The sequence below is a fragment of the Myiozetetes cayanensis genome, unplaced genomic scaffold (assembly GCF_022539395.1).
Source record: "Myiozetetes cayanensis isolate MyiCay16 unplaced genomic scaffold, myiCay2020 scf26, whole genome shotgun sequence".
In the NCBI taxonomy this organism is placed as follows: domain Eukaryota; kingdom Metazoa; phylum Chordata; class Aves; order Passeriformes; family Tyrannidae; genus Myiozetetes; species Myiozetetes cayanensis.
Genome location: NW_026087477.1, coordinates 2,088,292 through 2,113,144, shown reverse-complemented (window position 1 = coordinate 2,113,144; position 24,853 = coordinate 2,088,292). Strand labels below are relative to the sequence as shown.

Genomic DNA, 24,853 nt, shown 5'->3' with positions numbered 1-24,853 from the left:
TCCAACCTTTTCCCCAAGAACTAAACCACGTGTTAAATTTTCAATATTTAGGTGTCACATAAGGAAAACACGGGAGAAACAGAGAGATGGGTGGGGAAGGCTGTAGAAATCAGTGATACTTTGGCTTTTAATTAACCCCTCAGGTCCTCCTTGTTTAGGGCCCTTCCTGAAAGACAACGGATGCCGGCGACCCTGAGAAATCCATAAGGATTTGCTCTTTGCAAGGCTTTTCCTCTGCTGCTACTACACCCAACCAAGGCTGGAATTTCCAGGGAGAACATCTCTCTCTGGAAAGACACCCCATGATGGTCACCAAGAAGGATGTCCTTCAACCACACGAAGGACACTCAACCACGCCCGTGCCGCTGCCGGCTCTGAACGACAATCCCGAGCGCCCAACCCTGCTCCATCAACCCTCAATCCAAGTGATCCCTCCCCACAGGACACTGCACTTGACCTTGTGCTCCTCAAGGGCAGGTGGGTCTCCTCCCAAGGGTGCTTTAAGGAAGGTAGCAGAAGGTTTGGAAGACTTGCTGTTCTTAGACATTCCTCTGAACATTCCCATGAAAGCCTCAGAAGAGCCAGTGGACGAAACAAGAGGAAAGCAGAAAGTCTATTATTTCACTTAAATTTCCCAAAGGATAAAAAAAAAACCAAAAAACTAACCCAAACCTTATCTTCTGGTAGGTATAGGCCAAGGCTCTGCTGCAGGAAGGAGAAGGAATGTTCGGACTCCTTACTCCAAGGACGGATTTTTGGCTGTCAAATCCCCCATCCCACAACATCTCCTACTTGGTGGATGGAGGTGCATGAGAAATAAGCACCAAATAGCTTGAAAAAAATCAAAGTTTGGGAACTAAAAACCCAAGCCAAACATGCCAGGGTGACTCCACAGAGTGGAAGCAATGCCCAGGGAAGCGTGAACACCCTGGGTTTAAGGATTTATGGGACTGGGCATTTGAGCTTCAATTAATTCTGAAAGTGCTGAAAGCAGACAAGAAACCATGTAATTACAGGATAACTTGGCTTAGCCAGGCTCAGCTTAACTGGTGCCCCCGGGTTAATCACAGGTCAGAGTTCCCCCAGCCAACCCTGCTGAACCCACAGGATTTGAACCCTCTGCTCCTTGCCTTAAAGCAACCACCAGTTCTCCTTCCCACCCTTCATTTTGGAAAGCCTTTGGGATTTTCGAGACACTCGAGAACACCAGGAAAGTCCTGCTCCAGGCCACCTTCTCCCCCTCAAAGCACCCACGTGTTTTAAGGGAGATTTGCCCAACCTGCAGGGCATGCTGGCCCAAGCCACGCCCTAAAAGCTTGGATCATCTCTGGAGAGCAGAGGAAACCCCCTGAGAACCAACCAGGGAGGATTTGGGATGCTGTTCGTGCCCTGTCCATGTCCACACCCAGGGAATTCACTTTTTTAAATGCACATCTGCACCCACAGCACCGAGAAACTCCCAGGATCAGCCACCACTCCTTCCCACCAGACATTCAACCTTACAATCCTTCCCTTGTCCTGCTGCTTTGTGCAACCCAATTTTTAGTTTTCCACCTCTTGCAGACACTCAGATCCAGTGATTTGCTCCCACCAATTAATCCCAACTACCGAAAGAACTGAAAATTAGGAGGGTTACAAGGAAAATTAAGACTCTGGGGCAGTAAAGAACAAACCCAGCTAAGAGCAGCCCGGCAAAATCCCACCATGTAACAGGATTACTCCATCCCTGACCCTTTCCAGGGGAGCTCCAGGTATTATTTTCCATTGATTTACCTTAATGAAAGCAAAGCCCCCCTCTCTGTAGGAAGCTGACTCCAGAGCTGTCTAGGCACTGGATTCAATTAAAGGAATAAATACATCTGGCTTTGAAATGGCTGGAATTCTGGAAAAGCCAGAGGCAGGAGGGGCTCTTTGAGCCTCTCCCTCTGGGGCTACGCCCCAAGGACACCACGTAGGGTGGGTGACACCCAACACCGCTCCTGGAAAGCCAAGGACTCTTTTCATCCCCAGTTTGGGGTTTGAGGGGTTTGATGACCCTTTTCAGCCCAACCTGTTGAGCCCATGAGGCCTTTAGGGCCTGTGGGGTGTGTGTGGTCTGTGGGGTCTATGGGGTCTATAAGGCCCATAGGGTCTATAGGGCTAGTGAAGCCTATGGGGTATATGGGGCCTATGGGGTCCATAGGGGGCATAGGATTTGGGGAGGGGGGCACCCTGAATTGAGGAGGGAAGGAGGGTAAAGGACAGTTGGGGGCTCCCCAAAGTGCCAGGGGAGGGGAGCAAGGGGCAGCCCCAGGGTGCGGGGTGAGGATGAGAGGCTGGAGGAAGAGATGGGAAGGGTGGAAAGACCTTGGTTTTGGAGGGGGGAAGGAGGGGTCACAGGGCTTGGGGGGAACATGGGGAGTGGTGGGCACCCCTAAGTGTGGAGGGGAGGTGGGGGAAGAAGCTGGGGGTGCTGTGGGGTGAGACTGGGATGGAAGGGTGATGGGGGGTGGATCTGCAGGGCAGAGGTCCTGGTGGGCGAGAGAGCAGGGTCGGGGCTTTTGGAGGGGGTTGAAAGGAGGATCCTGAGAACTCCTGACCCATCAGCCTCACCACGGGGGATTCCTGGAGCATCCCTGCCTGTTCCCTGGCTCCAGCCCTCACAGCTTTGATGGGAGCCAGCCCCAAACTGCTTTAACAAGGCTCTTTCTTCCCAGAAGCTGGTGTTGATTTGAGCCCTCGGTGTTGATTTAGAAACCCCCGGGTGCCCAGAGCCTGCAAACACTCCAGGCTTAGTTTCCAGGAAAAGGGGGACAAGCATCCAGCTGTGGCGTGGAATATCAATGTTTCCAAGGCAGTTCCAATGGAGAGCAGGGGTTAAAGGCTGGGACTGAAGCAGAAGCTGGGATTGAGGCTCGCCTCAAACCGACCAAAACCCAAGGCAGGCTTTGCTCGCACGTGCCTTGGTTTGCAGCCATGGGAATAGAGGAAACAAGGTGGCTCAGGAGCACTTTGTTTGCGATCTATCCGTGGAGATGCCGTGAGGATCGTTCTCCCGCACGTGAAACAAGCAGAAATGACGATTATGGGGGGTTGTTGAACCAGAAGCTCGGTCCTAAAGGTCTCCTTCACTTTTTAGTGTTTTTTTTTTGGTGCTGATTGCCCTGACCCACACAAGGAGGGAGCAAAGCTCAAGAATCCACAGTGGTTTTGGGGTAAAATCATAGAATCGGGGAATGGTTTGGGGTGGAAGGGACCTTAAAGACCATTTAGTTCCACCCCCCTGCCACGGGCAAGGACACCTCCTCCTAGAGCAGGTTGCTCCAAGCCTTGTCCAACCTGGAATTGGAGCAGTCCAAGGGAAGGCTTAGTGGTCCAAGCTCCAGGTTGGAGCACTCAGACCAGGAGGAACATCAGGCTGGAACCCCCAGGGGGGATTTCTCTGCACAGAAGACAGGCAGGATTTTACAAACATCTTTTCACTTTCAAGCAGAGGGTGAAGGTTCCATCACGCTTTCCCCAATAACAGACATTTCCCCTAATCCCCTGCAAATTTAAGGGGATTAAAGGAGCCATTTAAATGTTCTAAAATCAACAGTTCAGCGATGCCACTGCGACAACACATTTGTGGGCGACCCCTCGGGAAGGAAACCCCTCCCCTTGGTCTCTTATTTACCACAGGATCATACAATCATTAATCCTATTGATTTAAACTTTTTAATCGCTCTTTTCCTTTCCTCTTCTCTGAGATGAAGGACCCTTTCTGGTTCAACTCCCCCCCTCGACACCAGGAGGTGAGAGCAGAGCAGACCAGACACGTAAGCCTCGTACTCACCGACATGGTAGAGTGGACATCTACCTGCCCCTACAGAGGACAACACAGGGAGGTCAAAGTCAAAGGCAGAAGAGAGCAAAGCAACAGGAGAAAGGCAGAAAGGTTCACACTGGTCATTTTTAGGTCCCTTTGGAGCAAAGTTATTAAGAAAGCAAAATACAGGCCCGTTGGACCCGGTTTAAGGAGGGTGAAGGGGAAAATAAAGTACCACAGGAGCAGTTTAATTAAGTATCATGGAAAGGTTTGGGTTGGGAGGGATCTGAAAGATCATCTCATTCCACCCCCAGCCATGGGCAGGGACACCTTCCACTAGCACAGGTTGCTCCAAGCCCTGTCCAACCTGGCCTTGAACACTTACATCCACAGCTTCTATGGGCAACCTGTGCCAGGGTATCACCACCCTTCCAGCCAGCAATTCCTTCCCAATATCCCATCTAACCCTGCCCTCTGGCAGTGGGAAGCCATTCCCTGCGTCCTGTCCCTCCATCCCTTGTCCAAAGTCCCTTTCCAGCCTTCCTGCATTCCCTTCAAGCCAACATTCCTGCACCTCAGCTCTGCCACCTGGAAGTGATGGACGTCAAACCCTAGCGAGTGACAGAAGGGATCAGCTCCATAAAAACTTGCTCAGCCCTTCCAAGGGCAAAGGGACCTTATTTAAGGGCAGCCAGGACTCGTGCAAACCTACAGAAGGGTGACTTTGGTGCTCACACCACGTTTTCATGACGGTTATTTTCCACTTGGGTCCCTCCCAGCGCGGTCGAGGCTGCGGTTGGTGCAAAGTTCAAGGCATTTCACCTCCACACACGGTGCCTGGGCTTATAAATATTACAGGGGGGATTTGACTTTTTTTTTTTAAGTAAAAACACAGGTAATCGTTCTGTTGAAAAAGAAAACAAACACTTGCAAAGCTCTTTTCTACCAGGGCAAGAGCTGCCGGGGTCGGCGCGTTCGTTCGCGAGCCGGGGAAGAGATGCCAAGAGAAGGCAAAAAAACTCGTGGCTCCAGCTGAAATCTGCGCCTGCCATCTGGCAAAAATAAGCAGAAAAGGGGAAAAAAAATAGCTGGGGGGGAGAGGGGGGGGAAGAAAAAGAAAGGGGAGAAAAAAAAAAACCAAGAAAAAGCTCTTTGGAGAGTTCACACTGAACCGCTCGGGACGGCAGAGGTTGGAGTTCGGTCGATCGCTGAAAGATTGCTTCCCCTTCCCGGGTCAGCATCACCTCTTGACCTGCCCTGATTACCTTCCAAAGGAGGTTATCGAGATACAAGACTAACAGAGGATTAAAGGAAACTTAAAATAAAAACAAAACACCCCCCCTCCCTCCCCTTCCCCTCAGCCCCGCTCCCCTCCCCCAGGAAAACATCCTTGCTTTGTTAACCTGACAGTTCCCGGGAGGTGTTGACACAACCCTCCATCTCTGAGGAGCTTAATGTCAACAAATCAGTGTGTTTGGAGTAGCCCTGTCAATGCGATTTACATTAACTTGTCTAACAAGAAATAAAAACAACAATCAGCCATCAAAGACAAAGGGGCTTTTTCACTCATTCTTTTCAAAGTATTAGGCTGGAAATGTTCATTTTTGGAGGCCGTGGCCCTGCGTTCGCTGAAAACCAGAAACCACCTTTTTTTTTTTTTTTTCCCCTCTTTCTCCTAAAATACTTGTGGGTTTTTAAACTCAATTTCCACACCCCCCCTATTAAAAAAAGGAGTATTTTCTTTTAAAGGAGCCCCTTGCATCCCATATTAACAAGCAGCAGTAACTGACTCTCCCTGGTTAACTCAGGAAGAGGTCGGCCTGGAAAGCCAAAATGTTAATTATGCTTTGATTTCCATCAGCGTTTTATTTGCTTTGAGACGTTCTGGGCACTTAGAGGAGGCATTTTCAAACTGTGGCTCTAAACCACCGTGACAATCCCACGCAGCCCTGGAATGCACCGAAACCCCGGGAACTTCACCGTGAACTTCTCCTGCCCCCCGGCACACGCTGTACCCACCAGCGTGCCCGGCACCGTCCCGCAGCCACGCTGCAGAATGCAAATGAATTCCAGGAATTCCCACTATCCAGTGGTTCTCATCATCTCCCACAACGTCTGCACCCTGGTGCTCTAAAGGAAAAATTTAGGGATGGCAGTTACTGCTTGAACTCCAGAGGAAGAGGAGACTTTTCAGGCCGCTCCACGGGCCGGGGTTTTGGGCTGGGTTGATTTTGCTGCTTGAACCAGGTGACCTGGGTGCCCAGAGAGGTGGGTGGATGCCTCATCCCTGGAAAAATTCAAGGCCAGGTTGGACAGGGCTCTGAACAACCTCAGATGTGACGAGAATCATGGAATATTCTGAGTTGGAGAGGACCCACAAGGATCAGAGTCCAACTGAATGGTCTATATGGGGATCTGGTCTAGTTGAAGATGTCCCTGTTTATCACAGGGGGTTGCACCAGATGACTTTTAAAAGTCCCTTCCCAAAATTATTCCATGGCCTCCAGTGGTCTGTCAACCATGGCAGAATCACAGAATATTTGGCATTGGAAGGGACCCACAGATTCAACTCTCAAGTGAATGTCCCCCAGAAAGACTGAACCTCCAAATCCAGTGTTATTTATCAGCACCCTGCTCCAACCAGCTGAGCTCATCCCAGGGTTTATTTTCTGGGATTCCTAATAAATCCAGGAAAATTTCAGCCATTCACACATCCAAAAAGGGCTTTGGGCTCAGTTCCATCTCAGGATGGAGTACTTTGGGGGGGTAATTTTACCGTCATAACCATAGACATGCCCAGGCTGGGGTTCTTGGAGCAGCGGGTGAGGGTGGAATTCCAGGTGGAATTCCAGCCCCTGCTCACTTACTCAGCTCCTGACTCCTTCCTCCCAAAAAAAACCTGCAGCTTCCAATACCAGGAAAACACTTGCCACTTGTTAAAAATGGTGGAAATTCAGGAATGTACCCAAATATCAGCTCTGGAATGTGGTGGAATCCCCAAACTGGGAGATGGGAATAGGAAGGGACGGATGGAGCTGCACAAAGGAAGGAGAAGATGCTCCAAGGATGCCTCATCCAGGGATGGTGCACTTGTTTTAGTCTAGGAACTACTGGAAATCCCGGATTTCAGAGCTGGTCCAGGCTGAAAACTCATTTCCAGCAGGGAAGTAACTCCTCTTAGATCCCAACACTGCAGTGAGTTATTATTTGTGTATTATAAAAAATAAAATTAAATGAAATTGAATGACATTTTTAAAAGTAAAATAAAATAACACGAAACAAAGTAAATTAAAATAAAGTAAAATAAACCAAAACAAAATAAACCAAAACAAATTAAATGAAGTAAATAAAATTACATAAAATATAAAATTAAATTAAATAAATAAAATAAAATATAAAATAAAATAAAGTAAATAAAGATACATAAGACTACAAAAATATAAATAAAGTAAATAAAAAATGTAAATTAAAATAAATTTATGTTTTATTCTATCATTAGCTCTACTGGATTTGGATCAGCAGTGTAGAAACAGCTCTACCTTTCCCCCAGCAATCCTGAAATATCCTCTTGGAGTTGTAATCCACCCTTTTTGGAGACTGTTCCTTCTCCCCCCTCACTCTTTCCTTCCACAGCTGAAGCTCATCCCACATTTTTGGTGCTTTCCCAACCATCTCCATCATTGTCCTGCCTGGCTTTGGACACGTGGGGGCTTCTACACAACTTCCTACATTTCACCAGCAAAGGGCAGGAATTTCAGTGTATTCCTGAATAAGCCACTGGGAAAAAAAAATCCTTGAGCCCTGAAAGGACGAAGAACCAGAGACACCAAAGGATCTGGAGGCCCTTTTAGGTCCACCCTGGTTCTTCCTGGCTTGGTCTCCCCACCCACAGCCTGCGAGGGGATGGAGGGACCCCCAGCTCCCCACAGCCCTTGGCAGCATCTCCCCGAGGTGCCTCCCCTGCTCCCAGGAGCCCCCTCCTCAGCCAGGGCCTTCCATCCATCTCGCTGCTTTTCAGACCAATTAGTGCCCTCCCAGCCCCCAGAACAATCCTGGCTCACTCCAAGAGGAAACATTAATATTTAAGGAAGACAAATCGCTCCAGGGCCAACCTCATCCATCACCGTGGGCTCCCCCCCCATCCTCATCTCTCCTGCTGGTTGAGCTCCACGCTCTGCTGCAGACACCAATCTCCCTGTCAAATCCCATTAAGCATTCCCAGTAGGATTCCTGGGAGTGGTCTCCAGCCCTGTGGAGCATCATCTCCCTCTTTGAGGAGAGCTCCAGCCATTTCCAAGCACCTCCCGACTCCAAAGGCCCCACAGCTGGGCCAGGCTCAGCCACACTGCCCGGCTGCCAGTGGAGGTGACTTTTTGGCAACAAACCTGGACAACAAGATGAATAAAAGCCCTTCCAACCTCTCTGCACAGGAGGCAACACCTTATTTAGCAGTTTGTTCCAGAGATACAAGAGCCAAGGAAGCCCCTTTTCCTCAACAAGACCGGGAAAGCCACTTCCATTTCCCTCTTGGTGGCTTCTCCATCCCCGGCAAATCCTCAGCTCCATCCTGCTCCCAGACCTTCCTGCTGGCATGGAAGACATGAGCCCAATTTTGGGGCTGTAACACCTCCTAAAACAGCTCTGGAGGGCTAGAACAACCTCCCAGAAGAGGAATCCCAGGGAACAAACAAGCAGGACGAAGGAAACCGCCGCTGTGGATGTTAAATCTTCTCTTCCTGTTTATGCCCGAGCTCATGAAAGATGCCCAGTGTGGGCACAATCCTGGGCACCCAGGAACAACAAATAAATCACAGTCCCAGTAAAAAAGATCTGAAATTGCTTTTAGAACAACTGCAGAGCTCAGTGGACTTGCAGTTCCAAAATACCTGCTGATCCCAGCTCCTCCTCTGGGTATACCCAGACAGCTCAGAACAAATCTTATTGAGGTGGGGGGGGGGGAAGCTTTTTGAGCAAAAATGAAACTCCCTGATGATTCTGTTTTTCCTATCCAGTGAGACACTACTCAGCCAAGTGCAAAAAGCAACACAAACCACATTTTTGATGGCAACAACAGCATAAACACACAGGGGTATTTTAGACAGCAGAGAGAAGAAAGAAACACAGGCTGCCTTCCAACGGAGCAGGGTTTTGATGGAAGGCACCAGTGGCTTGACAAACACTTGGAAATGTATCTGCAGTTCAAATAAGACACTCAGAGAGTGGATTTCTTGAAAAAAAAATGCTGGATGGCCATCAAGCTGAACATTTAAATAGCCAAAATCACAGAATGTGCTGAGCTGGAAGGGGCCCTCCAGGATCATCGAGTCCTGCACAGGCCCAGCCCCAAGAGTCCCACCCTGTGCCCCAGAGGATCATCCCAACCCTCCTGGAGCTCTGGCAGCCTTGGGGCTGTGCCCACTGCCCTGGGCAGCCTGGGCAGTGCCAACCACCCTCTGGGAAGAACCTTCTCCTAAAAATACAGGTGGGAAGTGAAGGATGACCCTCCTGGTCCACAGTGGGCTGTGATGGTGCCTCGATCACGTGCAACAACACCTGCCAATAACTGGGGACACTCTCAGCAAACCCAGCTTGTGGTGACAGGTGAAATACGCTACTTTTAAACCAGACCTTTCTTTATGTCAGAACCGACAGCACAAGGTCCCGTTCCCACCACGACACACCAAGTCTGAGCAGCCAGGAATTCCCACAGCACCATGGGATGCCTGGAGAGGAAAAGGAAGGAGTTGGTGGCGGTGCCTTACCGGCAGGTGGGTGAACACGGCGAAGGTGCTGCGCAGGAAGCCGATGAGATCCACCAGGTAGTCGCTGGCCCTGCTCCCCGGCTCCGGGGCCATCCAGTCGTAGTCTGCCAGCTGCAGGAACTGGTCGATCTTCTGGTTCAGGTTGGTGTAGATCTCCTCCTCGGCCGCGTGCCGGGCGTCCTGCGGGCGACACGACACGTGGGGTGGGGGTCTCCACACCTCCAGACCCTCAGACCCACGGGTGGCACAGCCCGGAGCTCAGGGAGCACCCACGGGGCTGCTGCAGCCTCAGGGAGGCCACACTGTGGGGACAGGTGCCACCAGGCTGGTGGTGGGCAAGGGCAAGGTGGGTTCTGCCTCTGATGCAACCTTGGGACAAATCCAGTGGAGGATGGAGGGAAAGGGTTGAGACCCACCCAAGCGAAAGGTGTGAGGTGCAGGAGGCCACCCCTGCCAAAACAAGGCAGGAAACTCAGCTTTAGGCCAAAGAGGTGGGTGAGGCCAGAATGGACTTCCCTGAGGACAGGAGACCTTACTCTCCTGCTGAGTTATCCCAAGGGCAAAGCTCACCCGAAAAACTCCCTGCTGTTCCCATGGGACACAATTCAAACACCCCACACTTGACCCATCACGGCCTTAGGATTCCATGTGAGGTATCTGTGTGAACGTTCCTGGGGTAGGATTTCAAGATGTAAAGGCTGGGAAGTCTGGGAGTTCCTGTCAAACTTGATTTTTAGGGAATAGTGCTAAAAGGAGTGGAAAGGTAGAGAAATATGAACTCTGGAAGTCTGTTCTCCCCTGGGGTGAGGAATTCATGGCCAGGCATGGGTCACACTGCACTCAAACAGCAAAATGAAAACTCATTTTAAAAATAAATCAATCATCAGGCTTTTGGTTTAAAGCTTGGTTGTTATTGTTGTTATTATTATTATCCTTTAGATAATCAGGGCTGTAAGTCAAGGCTACAAACTCTCAGGACCTTGACAGAAGCAACGCCCCAAAGGACAAACCCAAAATTGATGGTTCAAACTTCCCCAAAATACGACCAAATCATCTTCTGGCTAAGCCCAGCTGCCTAAAACTCCAAATCCACCCTCTCCAAGCACCCAGCACCAGCCCCTCCTGGAGGAGGAGCCACTGGATTCCTCACCTTGAAGGTGGTGGTCCCGTAGAGCTTCGTCGTGTGCACGGTTTCCGGAAGCACGTTGGTGATGTTGGTGATGAATTCCTCGAGGAACTTGCAGGATTTCTCCAGGTGGGTGGTGTTTATAATAATCTGTACAAGCTGTAAAGGTAAAAAGAACAAAAGGGTTCAACCGTGGTGCTTCCCAAAGCCAGGGATGTGCCGGGTTCAATCCCAGGGACGCTGGCGTGAAAAGCTGGCGCTGTGCAAACACACCGAGCTTTGCTCCGGACTCAAAGTGGCTCCTCCTTTACCAGCAGCAGAAACTTTAATAAAAGGTAATTTGGGGGTGAAAGCCTTTCCCATGACAGCCACTAATACCACAGGAGATGATTATTTTCTAATGACTTTCCTATGCTCAGCTGTCACTCCGGGCTCGTGTCAGCCGTGCCCAAACACAACAGGCCTCCCAAAAAAAAAACTGCCCTGACAACTCAGAAGGCAAAAAAAATCCTCTTCTGTCTGCCAGTGAACCCTAAATAACCCACCCCTGGAGTGACACCCAGCAGCATCACACCAAGGCAAACAAAGAAACCACCAGGTTTGGCTTTTGGGAGGGTGCTGGTGGTGACCAGATCTCTTCCAGCCCCAGAAGGGATCACAACGCTGGATTAATTATAATTGCTTTGGAACTGTTGTTAAATGATAATTGGATTGCTAGAGCGGCGTCTGGAGCCACCTCCTCTACAGGAATGGTTTTGAAACACCCACAGCTCTGGATGAGGTTGGATTAATCAGTGATTTAAGGGGTTTAGGCACAGAAACACTGAAGTGACGCTACAGAGATCACAGAGCCCAACTCTTGGTGGTGCTGGATGACATGGGAAGGGTGATGGTCACATCAGGGAGGTTCAGTGTGGCTATCAGGAAGGAAGAGAGACATCAGGAAGGTGATGCAGAACTGGAACAGAGTGCCCAGAGAAGCTCTGGGGCTTCTCTTTGGGAGAAAGGAAAAGTCAGGTAAGAAACTCACGGCTGGCACGGTCCAAGTGAGCAGTGATCCCAATCCCAGTGGGACGTCAGAGAAGAGGAGACTGAGGGGAGACCTCCCTGCAGTTCCAACTGCCTGGGCAGGGGCAGAGGAGGGGCAGGACTGAGCTCTGCTCTGCGTGACAGGGACAGCCCCAGGGAATGGCTGGAGCTGTGCCAGGGCAGGCTCAGGGTGGATCTCAGCAGAAGGTTCTTCCCCCAGAGGGTGGTTGGCACTGCCCAGGCTCCCCAGGGCAGTGGGCACAGCCCCAAGGCTGCCAGAGCTCCAGGAGGGTTGGGATGATCCTCTGGGACACAGGGGCAGCCACAGCTTCTCTGGGCAAACCTGGGCCAGGGCCTCCCCACCCTCACAGCCAGAAATTCCTTCCCAATATCCCATCTAACCCTGCCCCCCTTCAGCTGGAGGCTAATCCCTCTTGTCCAACCACCCCAAACCCACGTCCTACCTCTGTCAGCCCCACGTTTTTCCTCTTGATGACGTTCTGTAAACAGTTGCTCAGCGTCCGGGTCAGCAGCAGGTTCGTGGATTTCCGGATCATGTCGTCGACCTCGGTGGAGCTGGAAAAGGGGGAATTGCGAGAGAGGATTGCAAAGTGTTCTGTGAAAAGAAAATCATCTTCATCCTCCTGCTTCCCAACACTCTCCTGCCTCCCCCATCATCATCCACACAACACTTACAGCTTCTCTGGGCAACCTGTGCCAGGGCCTCCCCACCCTCCCAGCCAGCAATTCCTTCCCAATATCCCATCTAACCCTGCCCTCTGGCAGTGGGAAGCCATTCCCTGTGTGCTGTCCCTCCAGGCCTTGTCCCCAGTCCCTCTCCAGCTCTCCTGGAGCCCCTTTAGGCCCTGCCAGGGGCTCTCAGGTCTCCCTGGAGCCTTCTCTTCTCCAGGGGAACCCCCCCAGCTCTCCCAGCCTGGCTCCAGCCCTTGGTGAATCAGACTGGAAGCTCCAATCACACATTCCTGCCCTTTCCCAGGTGGTCGTCAACTTCAGCATCGTTGGAATTCGGGGTTTGTCTTTGTGCCCCTCCAGTGTCTCCCCTTTCTGAAGAAAATTTGGGAAACCCACCCAAACTGGTGGAGGTCCTGCTGGGGTGGGAGGGGGCGCTACCAGCCCATGTCCCGCTCCCACTTCCCAAATTCCTGTGCCTGTTTAGTGCTGGCTCAGTGCATCTGCTCCAAGTGCTGCTCCAGCAGGGCCTGAAGCTCAGGAGGGCAGGGCTGAGCCTCCTCCAACAGGGATTCTGTGCCCACAGCAGCTCCTGGAGCTCCTCATCCTTCCATGTTCCGGCATCACTCACTCAGCTCCATTCCTGAGGTTATTCCAGCCCTTCCTTGTGCTGCTGCCTGGGAATTGCACTGAAATCCCTCAAACTGGGCCATTCACATCAGAGTTGGACTCTGTGGGTCCCTCCCCATCCTGAATATTCCATGATTCTGCCACATTCCCAGGAGAAGAGGCAAACACTGCTGCCCACCCGCATCCCTGGGCGAAGTCACAGCTGGAATTCCACGAGCAATCCACGTCCTGCTGCCTTTTCCAAAGGAAAAGCTCAGCTGCACAACCCCCCTCTGCCACACTGCACTCCCCAACAGGCCCATCCAATATTTCCTTTTCCCTGATGTTTGGAAGTTGGCTTTTTCAAGCTGCATGGTTTCCAGGGGCCGGTCACTGCCTGCTTCCCAGTTGGACACAGCGGAGCGGGACCAGCAGCTCCTGATCATTTCAATCCAAAGCCAGCAGCCAAAATCTTAGTGTGGGTCTCCTTTAGATCATCACTGATGCCAGGGAGTTTATTTTCCTCCTGCTATCCCACCCCTGGCTCCTTCTCCCAGGGTTTTGACGTGTCCAAGGTGATGGATTTGGGGTTTATAAATTATGGAAGAGAAATCAAAGGTAGAGGGAGGAGAAGAAACCAGTAAATGGATTTCCCTGGTCTCTATACCATGGGAAGGCCCCTCAAATAAGGTTTTAGTTAGAGACAAGTTAAAAAAAAAGTTAAAAGATGACCCCAAACCCCACCATGCCACACTCCCCCCAGGCTGTCCATCATCTCCCAGGAAAATCCAGATCTCCAAGTCCACTCCACCAGCAAACACGAGGGTTAAACACAGCAGGGGCAACAAAACCCAACCCTGTGGTTTGGATCTAGGGATGGCAAAAAGGACACCTGGGGAGATTTAAAGCAAAAAGGGTGATGCAAAGGGACCTGTGGCACTGGAGGGAAGCTCCTGCTCCTGCTGGAGCGGGGTGGGAGCTGGGAAGCGGGTGGGGAAGCAGGAAGGGCTGGATCTGTGTTTAGAGGGGGGTGACAAAAAATGTGTAAGGAGTAAAAAATACACAGAGTTAAATCCTGGTACAAACATTGAGGCCCTTTTGGGATTGGAGAGGGACTTTGGGCAAGGAATGGAGGGACAGGACAAAGGGAATGGACTTAAGCTAAAGGAGGGTGAGTTAGATGGGATATTGGGAAGGAATTCCTGGCTGGGAGGGTGGCCAGGCCCTGGCACAGGTTGGGCAGAGAAGCTGTGGCTGCCTCTGGATCCCTGGAAGTGTCCAAGGCCAGGTTGGAGCAACCTGGGCTAGTGGAAGGTGTCCCTGCCCGTGGAACTGGATGGTCTTTAAGGTCCCTTCCCACTCCAAGCATTCCAGGATTCCTCCACTGTGACACAGAGGATTGGTCTCAGCCCCACACACAGGTCACAATTTGTTCTCAGTACACAGAATTAAAAGATATGGACAGTGTTGTTGGGTGTTCCCCACCCACCACTTACAGCTGATGGAAATCTGATGGATCAGCTCCAAACTGGTGGGAATTGAGCAGTGCTGAGGTTGTTCCCAACTCTCCACACTCAGCCTACAACCAGGAGTAGCTGCAGCACTCCCACCCCACCAGCAAACACAGGAGCAGCTATATTCACCTCCTCTCTCCCACAACCAAATTCCAAAGGTCCTCCCAGATTTTAGTTCTCCCAGCCTCTCATTTTTATATGATTTTAGTTTTAATGACTTCACACAGTGCTTTGCATCCCGAGTTCTTTCAGGATTGGTGTTTAGCTTGCAAAAAAAACCAAAAAAAAACCCCAAACTCAAACAATTAAAAAAATCTTGGTAGATTAGAGCTCACATCCCATCCCTTCCACCCACTGTTTCCCAAAGATATTCCCTATCTTTCAAATGGGAAATGCCACTGGAGAAAGAGGAAGCCTTCCAGCGAGCAGATACTTTTAAAGACACCTCGATGAACTCAAAACACACTTGCAACAAAGAGGAAACTGCTGAATTTATACAGGAGGTTTTCTTTCTCCTAATTAAATTAACGTAGCCCATATAAAAAAAAAAAAAGCCAAGTCCTATAAATCCACACAGAGTTCCAAATTTTCTCCAAACACGTGAAGAGCAAAATAACTTCCATCAGAAAGGAGAATACTCCCGTCCAACAAATACAAGGAGGTAGCTTAAAAAAATATTAGGAAAAAAAATAATAATTAGGGGGGAAAAAAACCCCCAAGCTCTGTTTTCCTACCCGGGCTCTGCTCTTTGGGAAAAGAGCTCGGAATCTTGAAGGGAACTGTCTGTGTTAATGACAGCTGATGTCCTGTATCCCGTGGCAGTAGCTGTGACCTCCAGGCCCCCCCGTGACTGACGGGGCTGACCCCGCTCACTCCGGGGTGTGACATAAATGACAACCAAGGAAGCAAAAGAAAGGCAGGAGAAAGGAAAACTCGCTGCCGGCTTTGTAGCCGAGCTCCCCCTAATAAAACCTAATTCAAGCTGTCAGGGTGAAATGAAGAAAGTGTCAACAGGGGTTTTCAGAGAAATATTCCAAATGTTTGGCTGGAAAAGGCAGCGCTGGGGGCTCCCATCCCCCAGGCTCCTCGGAAAGGGGCTGGAAAAGCCCAATGTCGAAAGGAATTTTAATACCCTGTCCAAGGGGACCCCCCGAGGAGGGACCCAGAGGGATGGTTTTCCTTCCCTTCCCTGACAAAACCAATCGGGGGGAGAAAGGGCCTCCCCAGATCGGTGTCCCTCGCTCGCAGGGACAGAATTCAAACCCTGCAGGGCCTTGGGTGGGCACCAAAACGTCTGGTGAGGGCCCAGAGCGCTGTCCCAGCTTCACATCAGTGCTGAGGCAATCATGGAATGGGTTGGGTTGGAAGGGATTTTAAACCTGAACCAGTTCCAAACTCCTGCCGTGGGCAGGGACATCTTCCACTAGCACAGGTTGCTCCAGCCTGGCCTTGGACACTTCCAGGGATCCAGGGGCAGCCACAGCTTCTCTGGGAAACTTATTCCAGGGCCTCCCCACCCTCCCAGCCAGCAATTCCTTCCCAATATCCCATTTAAATTTTCACTTTTCCAGTGGGAAGCCATTCCCTGTGTGCTGTCCCTCCATGCCTTGTCCCCAGTCCCTCTCCAGCTCTCCTGGAGCCCCTTTAGGCCCTGCCAGGGGCTCTCAGGTCTCCCTGGAGCCTTCTCTTCTCCAGGGGAACCCCCCCAGCTCTCCCAGCCTGGCTCCAGAGCAGAGGGGCTCCAGCCCTGGCAGCATCTCCGGGGCCTCCTCTGGACTCTCTGCAGCAGCTCCACGTCAGGTCATGGCCAGGATACGAAACTCCCCCCCTGCAACTCCCACTTCTTGCTAGTGCAGCTCTGCACGTGGAAGGGAAGAAGGATCCTTCCTTCCTGTAAAAATATTGAAGGGAAGAAGGATCCCTGCTTCCAGTAAAACCCCTGTTGTCAGTTTTTCTGCCTCTACCCAGCTGAAAATGCCGCTGAGTGCAAGAAAAAAAAAAGCACCAACTTGCAGTTTCTGGTCAATATAGTTGGTTTTCAACCTCACACACGTACACAGGGGTAAAACCAGCATCAAAGCACCTTGGGATGCAGAGAGGAGGGTAAACACTCGGAATATTTTGCAGGCTTTACCAAAAAAACAAAACAAAACAAAAAAATCACATTATTTGTATGTAAACTCCCACGAGAAGCAAGAAAAACAAACCCCCGAAACCAGGAGCCGAAACTCATTCACACACAAAACATCCAAAGCCCCAGAGCCTTCCTGACAGCACATCCATGGAATTATGGGATTCACATTCCTTGAGGGACAGCCTGGGGAGGCCAAGGGGGAGGTCAGAGATGTTCCAGGAGGCCCTGACCCAACGAGGAGTGGGCACCACAACCTTTCTTGAGACAACCGGGTTCATTTATTTCCTACAGCTCCAGAAACATTTTTGGAGGAAACAACTCCCTCAGTTTTTATACAGCTGGGGTTGTCCTGGGCTGCCTTCCCTGGAAGTGTCCAAGGCCAAGGTTGGACAGGGCTTGGAGAAACCTGGGCTAGTGGAAGGGGGTGAACTGGATGATCTTTAAACTCCTTTCCAACCCAAACCATCCCATGATCTTCCCTCCCTACGTGAGGTAGTTTTGAAGACGCCGCCGCTCCAAGGAGACCACCAGCCCCCTCCAGCCTGGACAGGGTTTATCCAAACAGCTGAAAAACGTGAAAGGTCGAGGAAAAGAACTTCTCTTTTAAACCTTGGAGCTCTCTGAGCGCAACCAACACCGGGTGTGAAGGTCCTACCTCAGGTGAAGGTCCTCCGAGAACTTCAGGCAGGCGTAGATGAATTCCTTGATCTGATTGTAAACTTTAGGCACAAACTCGGAGAAGGGGAACTTCTTTGGAAAGGGTTGCTGTAAAAAAGCACAGGAGAGAGTCCCATGCAAGAGCAGCTACCCCCCAGGAGACACGACTGCTCTCCAGCAGCGCGCTCCGAGCAGTCAGATCAATCCCGGGATTTAGCCAATTCCAGCAAGGAGACAACGAGGCAATTCTTGGGGGTTTGTAAACACTTCAGCCCAGTGAAAGGCCACAAAACCCCTTACCAGTGGTACCTGGGTGCAGGAGGGATTTGGAGGCTGGAAGGAAATCTGCAGCTCGGAGGGAGCAGGCAGAAAACAGGCCCCTCATTCCCCATCCCAAATCCCTCCTGGCAAAACACCCTCTGGGAGAACTGCCCGACGTTTCTCTCCCAGCCATGCACGAGTTGTTTTGCTTGGTCACCTCTCCCCAGGTGCTGCCAGAGCTGAGAATTTGCTTAAAACACCAAAAACCAACAGGAAACAGGTTTTCCTACACCAAATTTCCCACCCAGCCCTCCCCACAGCACACGCTCAGTGGGAAGTGCAGGGACACAGAAAGACCCTGGACCCCGTGACTTAATTTTGGGGGAAGGACAAACACTTCCTGAAATCTGGCTCAAAACCCCTTCCCACTCCTAATGAAGTTCCCCTGGGATGGAGTTTCCTGGTTGCCAGAAGGCCAAGCAGGATTTAGGGGGCACTGGCTACATCAGATTTGGATACAGGTCAGTTTTGGGAGCACGCACTTGTGGAAAAGCCAAGATACACCACCTGGTTGGGCTCTTTTTCCTTAAATAAGAGATTAAAACATATAAAAGTCAAGAATATTGTTCATAAAATGGGAAAAATACCAGTGGATATTTTCATCTCCTGTGCATTGCAAGGACTGTTCAGCTGATTGCACACCCTGAGATGGAAACAAAAAATCAACGAGGTTTTTCTCATCCACACCTGGAGAAATGCAACACATGGAAGGGATATCTGCTCTGTTCCCTGGTCTTGCTTTCTTTTTTACTGTTTATGTGGTCTGGGGAGGTGGGTGTGGGTTATTTTTGATCCTTCCATTTGCAGTTCTCCACGTCCCCTCCTAAAGGGATTGGATCCTCCTTCACCAGCAGCCACATTCCCCATTCCAAGGCTCACCTTTTCAAGTTCAGGGTCCTGGAATGGGAACTGTCCAACTATTTTCTTGTAAAGTTCTTCATTTGACACCGGGATGGGGCTGTAGTTGTCTGAGTCAAGTATATTTCTAAGAAAAGGAAAGGAAAGTTAGAAAGGAAGTTCTGACTGTCCATGGGAGCTCCATTATGGAACCAGAGCCCTGTCCCTCTGGGATGCAAAGCCTTTGGTCTGCACAGATTTACGGCACCGATCTCAGCACACACAGGGTCCCCACAACTCTATTTCAACTGGCTGTCCCTGCTCCAGGAAAAGCCCAGGATCTTACTGAATCTTGCTGTTGCCCAAAATTAAAACATGAACTTGCAATTATGGTGCTTTCCCCATCCCTGGAAGCGTCCAAGGCCAGGTTGGATGAGTTTTGGAGCAACCTGGGCTAGTGGAAGGTGTCCCTGCCTGTGGCAGGGGGAGGAACAAGATGGTCCTTAAGGTCCCTTCCAGCCCAAAGCATTTGGTGATTCTCTGATTAAACCCTCAAAAGATTTTATTTAGGGGCCAAGACACCTCTAGGAGGGGCATCTCCTGGGTCTGCTGGAAGAGCCTCTTACCTGAAAACTCCTGACCATTTCTTCAGGAGGGTTTCACTGTACTGGTCCTGGATCTCCAACAGCATGTCAAAGAGCTGGTTCACTGGGAAGCCATAGCCCTGGGATGAGGGAAGAGAGCCACTTCAGGGGGGAAAAGCCATCAACTGGCAGTTGAAGATCATTTTCTCTATTTAACAGAGAGCAGGTGGGCAAACCCTCCTCTACCCCCACCCCAGAGGTGAAGGGTGCTGGTGGAGGGATTTAGGGGCTGATTTACCAAGGGTAGGACCAAGGACTGTCAAAGGCTTGGTCCGTGGGCAAAGCAGGTTCCCCATCAAGTGCCACGATCCAATCCCAAAAAAGAAGCCAGGCCACCACAGCCAGCCCCCACCAGCTGTTCAGCCTCTGGTGGGCACACCTGTGAGCAGGGAGTGGGCTGAAGAGCGGTCCCCACCCGCTGTGTACCTGGAGTGTGTCAGCAAAGAGGACGATGAGGTTCTTCAGGTCTAACACCAGGCTGGGGTCGGAGCAGTAGGACTGCAAAGAAGGGGAGAAATTAAAACACGGCTTTAACTGCACAGCACGGAAAAAAATCCTGCCCTCAGCCCCCCTGTGTTATCTCTGGGGCGATAATAAGGGCAGAGCCTCACGATCAGCTGCTTTTATCCCTCAGCAATGTCACCCAGTGCCAGGGAAGGGGGACTGATAAGGGTATCTCCCCTCCCAGCGCCGCTCCCCAGGCTCTCCACGATGCACAAGGGCTTTGGGTGCTCCAGAGATACCTGAAGTGTCTCTAAGATTCCCCAGGAGCTGCTGGGAGAGCGAGAGGAGACGAAACAAATCAACACACTGTCAGAGCAGGACGACAGCAGCTCCTCCTGCAATATTTACCGTGTTGTGTCTGATGGTAATGAAGCATCAGCGGCTCGGGCCGAGGGGAAAACGCTTGGATTTCAACAAATGAACGGTCAGAACTCCAACACAAGGATTTATTGTAGGTCAGGGCGCTGCTCAAAGCCCCAAAGACACGACTGAGCGCAGTGACAGCGCTGGTGTCCCCCCAGAGCCACCCCACGTGCTCGCTCTGGACACACAAAAACTCCCCGTGCTGAAAGAGGCAAAGTTTCAGACAGATTTTGCCCAAATATAGAATCAGGGATCACGAGCTGGAAAGAGAAGCAGATTTGAAGGGAACAGATTTAAAGCTCACTGGAAACTCCAGGAGGAACAACTCCATTAATCAATGGGAAAGGCTGGAAGACACACGTTTTCCAGCTCAGTGTCCAAAAAAAAAAAGAGAGTCAGAAGGAAAGATAACGCCCTGAAGCTCTCAGAAGTGATAGAAGATGTCCCTGTCTGCAGTGAGGAAGAAAATCCAGGCATAAATTTGGTTGAATTGGAAGAACTGAAACAACTTCCCCAAGGTGAGACCTCCCCTCGGGTCCCAGTACGGGATGGAGGGCACTGGGGTGTGTGGGAGCCTGAGGGTGAGCTGTGCCCAGGGAAAAGGGTGATGACCACAAGGGTGGTGCTGGGAAACCATGGAATGCTCCCTGACTACTGCAAAGCCCTGTCCTGGCAGCCACTTCACGCAGCAAGTTTGGCATCACTTGAAACAACTTGTGAGGGCAACACAGCCGGGGGAAATGAAGAGCCCCCTCCCGCTCCCACCTCGGAGAAAATCCCACTTTAAAGGCAAACAAACACAGGTTTACAACCCAGTGGGGTGTTTTGGAACACAGGAGTGTTCCTTCAGTGGAAGGAGGCAGCTTTCCAGGCAACACAAGTGCTGTGATGGAACCAGGGAATGCCGGGAAGCTCCTGTGGTCCCTCAGCCCAACGAGCTCCAGGGCCAGAGAAGAGTCATGGAATGGGTTGTGTTGGAAGGGACCTTCCAGAACATCTTGTTCCACCCCCTGCCATGGGCAGGGACACCTCCCATTAGCCCAGGTTGCTCCAACCTGGCCTTGGACACTTCCAGGGATCCAGGAGCAGCCACAGCTTCTCTGCCCAACCTGTGCCAGGGCCTGCCCACCCTCCCAGCCAGGAATTCCTTCCAATATCCCATCTATCCCTGCCCTCTGGAACTGGGAAGCCATTCCCTGTGTCCTGTCACCCCATGGATTATCCCCACCTGTCAAGCTTGAAGTCATGAGCACATTCCTGCAGGACTCGGTGTGGTTCAGAACCAGCAGCTTTTTGTGTCTCCACACAGGAATTTTAGGGTTTCCTACCACGTTCCCAGGACACCCCATCAGATGCAGATCTGCACCCCCAGCACTGGCAGCCCCTGCTGTGCCAGCCCCAGGGAGCTGGGAGGCACCAGGGCCTCAACACTTTGTATTTCCTGGAGAAAAGGGCCCAACAATTTAAAAACAGACTCGTGGAAACTCAATAATCACAGAATGTGCTGAGTTGGAAAAGACCCACAGGGATCATCCAAGTCCAACCCTCAGCCCTGCACAGGCCCATCCCCAAGAGTCCCACCCTGTGCCCCAGAGGATCATCCCAACCCTCCTGCAGCTCTGGCAGCCTTGGGGCTGTGCCCACTGCCCTGGGCAGCCTGGGCAGTGCCAACCACCCTCTGGGGGAAGAACCTTCTGCTGAGATCCACCCTGAGCCTGCCCTGGCACAGCTCCAGCCATTCCCTTGGGGCTGTCCCTGGTCCAAGAGGGTCTGTCCCTCTTCTTCCCCTCCTGAGGAATGTGCCAAGGAGATGCTTTCCCCTCCCCATTTTTTGGGGGGAAAAATCAACTCCCTCAGCTGGTGCTTCTCAAAAACCATCAGTGACATAACGAGGAGAACATAAACCCACACTGCTTGCTGCTTCAAAACACCGAGTTCTGTAGGGAAATGAAGTGAATCCAGAGGGGAAAAGAGCCCGGGAATGGGAACGGGAATGAGCTGCGTGCCTTTGTGTTGTTCTTAAAACGCTCATTGGGAAAATAAGGAAGGGAAAATACAGAATAATTTTTAAAAGTCAATCTTAAAGCATGACAGGTCATAGCCAAGGAAGGGCTGAGGCATCCCAGGCTTCCACTCACCGAGTGTGTCCGGAGGGCGGCGATGGTTTTGGACAAGGCCATTTCCCACAGCTCATCCAGGTAGGCGCGATTGACCAAGCCCTGAGTGGTGTGCAGGATGTGATCCTCCACCACAAAGAACCTGGCAGAGAGGGGACAACAGCCCTGCATTCACAGCCTGGCTCTGGAGAGATCCCTGAGCCCCCCGGGAATGGATCCGTGGGATGGGAGCGCCCGGAGCTGGAGAATTGGAGGTGTCCGGGTGGAATTTTGGCAGCACCAGACATTTTATTTCCCTTTTTTTAACTCCAAAGGGGGTTTTGGTGTTGGACAGGGAGTTAAAATCCTGGGAATGTCGCTCTGGGGGAGGTAAAAAGGGAGAACTGCCCTTCTCCAGGTTCTCCAGCTTGTTACTCCCACTGGAGCCGCTGGGTAAACTCAGCAAAAAGTGCATTAAGGGCAGGGAAAAACGCTCCAACTGCTGGGAAAATGGTTTATCTGAAGGGAAAAATGATTTAAATGCAGGGAAAAAGGCTCCAATTTCAGGGAAAATGTTTTATGTGCAGGGAAAAATTATTTAAGTGCAGGGAAAAATTATTTAAGTGCAGGGGAAAGTGACTTAAATACAGGTAAAAAAATTATGTAAATGCAGGGAAAAGGATTTAAATGCAAGGAAACGTTATTTGAATGCAGGGAAAAATGCTCCAATTGCAGGGAAAATGTTGTAACTGCAGGGAAAAATGTCATAACTGCAGGGAAAAATTATTTAAATGCAGGGGAAAGTTATTTAGATACAGGTAAAAATTTATTTAAATGCAGGGAAAATGATTTAAATGCAAGGAAACATTATTTAAATGCAGGGAAAAATTATTTAAGAGCAGGGAAAAATGTTGTAACTGCAGGGAAAGGTTATTTAAATGCAGGGGAAAGTGACTTAAATACAGGCAAAAATTATTTAAATGCAGGAAAAGGATTTAAATGGAAGGAAACGTTATTGAAATGCAGGGAAAAATTATTTAACTGCAGGGGAAAGTGTTCCAATTGCAGGGAAAAATGTTGTAACTGCAGGGGAAAATGCTCTATTGCAGGAAAAATGTTTCAACTGGAGGGAAAAGTGTTTTAAGTGCAGGGAAAGATGTTCTAACTGCAGATAAAATGCTTTAACTGCAGAGAAAAATTATTTAACTGCAGGGGAAATGCTCCAATTGCAGGAAAAATGCTTTATCTACAGGGGAAAATGCATTAACTGAAAGGAAAAAATGTTTTAATTACAGGGGAAAATGTTTTATCTACTAGGAAAAATACTTAAAGTGCAGGGAGAATGCTTAAACTGCAGGGGAAAATGTTTTATCTACAGGGAAAATGATTTACCTGTAGGGAAAAATGCTCTAACCATGGGGAAAAATGATTTTAAGTTCAGGGGAAAACGTTTTAAATGCAGGAAAAAAGCTTTAAATACAGGGAAAAAGCTTTAAATACAGGGAAAAAGCTTTAAATACAGGGGAAAAAAGCTTTAAATACAGGGGAAAAAGCTTTAAATACAGGGGAAAAAGCTTTAAATACAAGGAAGTTGCTCAACTGCAGGGAAAAATGTTTTCAGTACAGCAAAAAATGTTCTAATTGCAGGGGGAAATGCTTTAAATACAGGAAAAATGCTTTAAATTCAGGAAAAAACGCTTTAAATGCAAGGAAAATGCTCCAATTGCAGGGAAAAATGCTCCAATTTAATGGAAAAATGTTTTATCTGTTAATGTTTAAATGATTCAAAGTACAAGGAAAAGTGTTCTAACTGAAGGGAAAAAATTATTTATCTGCAGGGAAAATGCTCCAATTGCAGGGAAAAATGCTTTTAAGTACAGGGAAAATGGGTTATCTACATGGAAAAATGCTCCAACTGTAGGGAAAATGTTTAAATTACAGGGAAAATGCTTTATCTGCAGGAAGAAATGCTTTAACTGCAGGGAACAATGCTTTAAGGACAGGGAAAAATGCTTTAAATACAGGGAAAATGTTTTAAAGTACAAGGAGAAGTGTTGCAACTGAAGGGGGAAAGTAATTTATCTGCAGGGAAAACGCTCCAATTGCAGGGAAAAATGCTTTAAGTACAGGGAAAATACTTTAACTGCAGGGAAAAATTATTTAGCTACAAGGAAAAATGCCCTTTTTTTTTTTTTTGCTGGGAATAGATATTGAAATTATTATCATGAGGTGAATTGCCCCCTGGGTTTGATAGATCAAAAGTCTTTGGGAGTCTCCTGTGAGAGTTGGGATGGGTTTGGAAGATTCTTGTCAAATTTGAGTGATAGTAAAGAACAGGGGATTGAGAATCACCTCCTCATTAAATATCCAAGGATAATTCAGGCACAGGGCCTGTTCCCCTCACCAGTGGGGCAAGCAGGGTCCACAGGGATTGTTTATCCTCAGATTCCCAGAAATCCCCTGGCTGCCACGAGAGCCGGCAGCTCCCTCCACGCTCCCACTGGTGACCCGTGGGTGCTGTAAAAAGCACAACCCACCTTTCATTTGCCTCTTTTGGCCTAAAGGACCACCAAAAATAGCAACATTCCCTCCTCTCCCGGTGTTTTTTTTGGGGCTCCCCAAGGGCCCAGGACACCCTTGTTTGGGGGATATAAAAAGCACACCTACCCTACAATTTGATTAAAATACTTCCTGTAGCCGTCCAAGGTTTCGTGCTGCAGCAAAGAGAAAGGGGGAAAAAAGATTAAATCCCAGGTGGCCCAAGAGCCAGGGGGATTTTT

At 49.9% G+C, this 24,853-nt stretch overlaps 1 protein-coding gene across 4 annotated transcripts in view; it reads right to left on the bottom strand.

The window, feature by feature from the left end:
- EXOC6B (exocyst complex component 6B) overlaps nt 1-24,853 on the bottom strand; it is a 285,301-nt gene that overhangs the window by 88,016 nt on the left and 172,432 nt on the right. For 2 of the 4 annotated variants that reach the window (XM_050321037.1, XM_050321039.1), the window contains 10 exons: nt 24,741-24,787; nt 22,116-22,236; nt 19,537-19,608; nt 19,093-19,190; nt 18,509-18,614; nt 17,307-17,416; nt 12,169-12,280; nt 10,700-10,834; nt 9,550-9,729; nt 3,815-3,844 (listed from right to left, as the gene is read on the bottom strand). In XM_050321037.1, the coding sequence (XP_050176994.1) occupies nt 3,815-3,844; nt 9,550-9,729; nt 10,700-10,834; nt 12,169-12,280; nt 17,307-17,416; nt 18,509-18,614; nt 19,093-19,190; nt 19,537-19,608; nt 22,116-22,236; nt 24,741-24,787 (1,011 nt within the window). The remainder of the gene's footprint in view (nt 1-3,814; nt 3,845-9,549; nt 9,730-10,699; nt 10,835-12,168; nt 12,281-17,306; nt 17,417-18,508; nt 18,615-19,092; nt 19,191-19,536; nt 19,609-22,115; nt 22,237-24,740; nt 24,788-24,853) is intronic. The other 2 variants (XM_050321038.1, XM_050321040.1) reach the window with 1 other exon arrangement.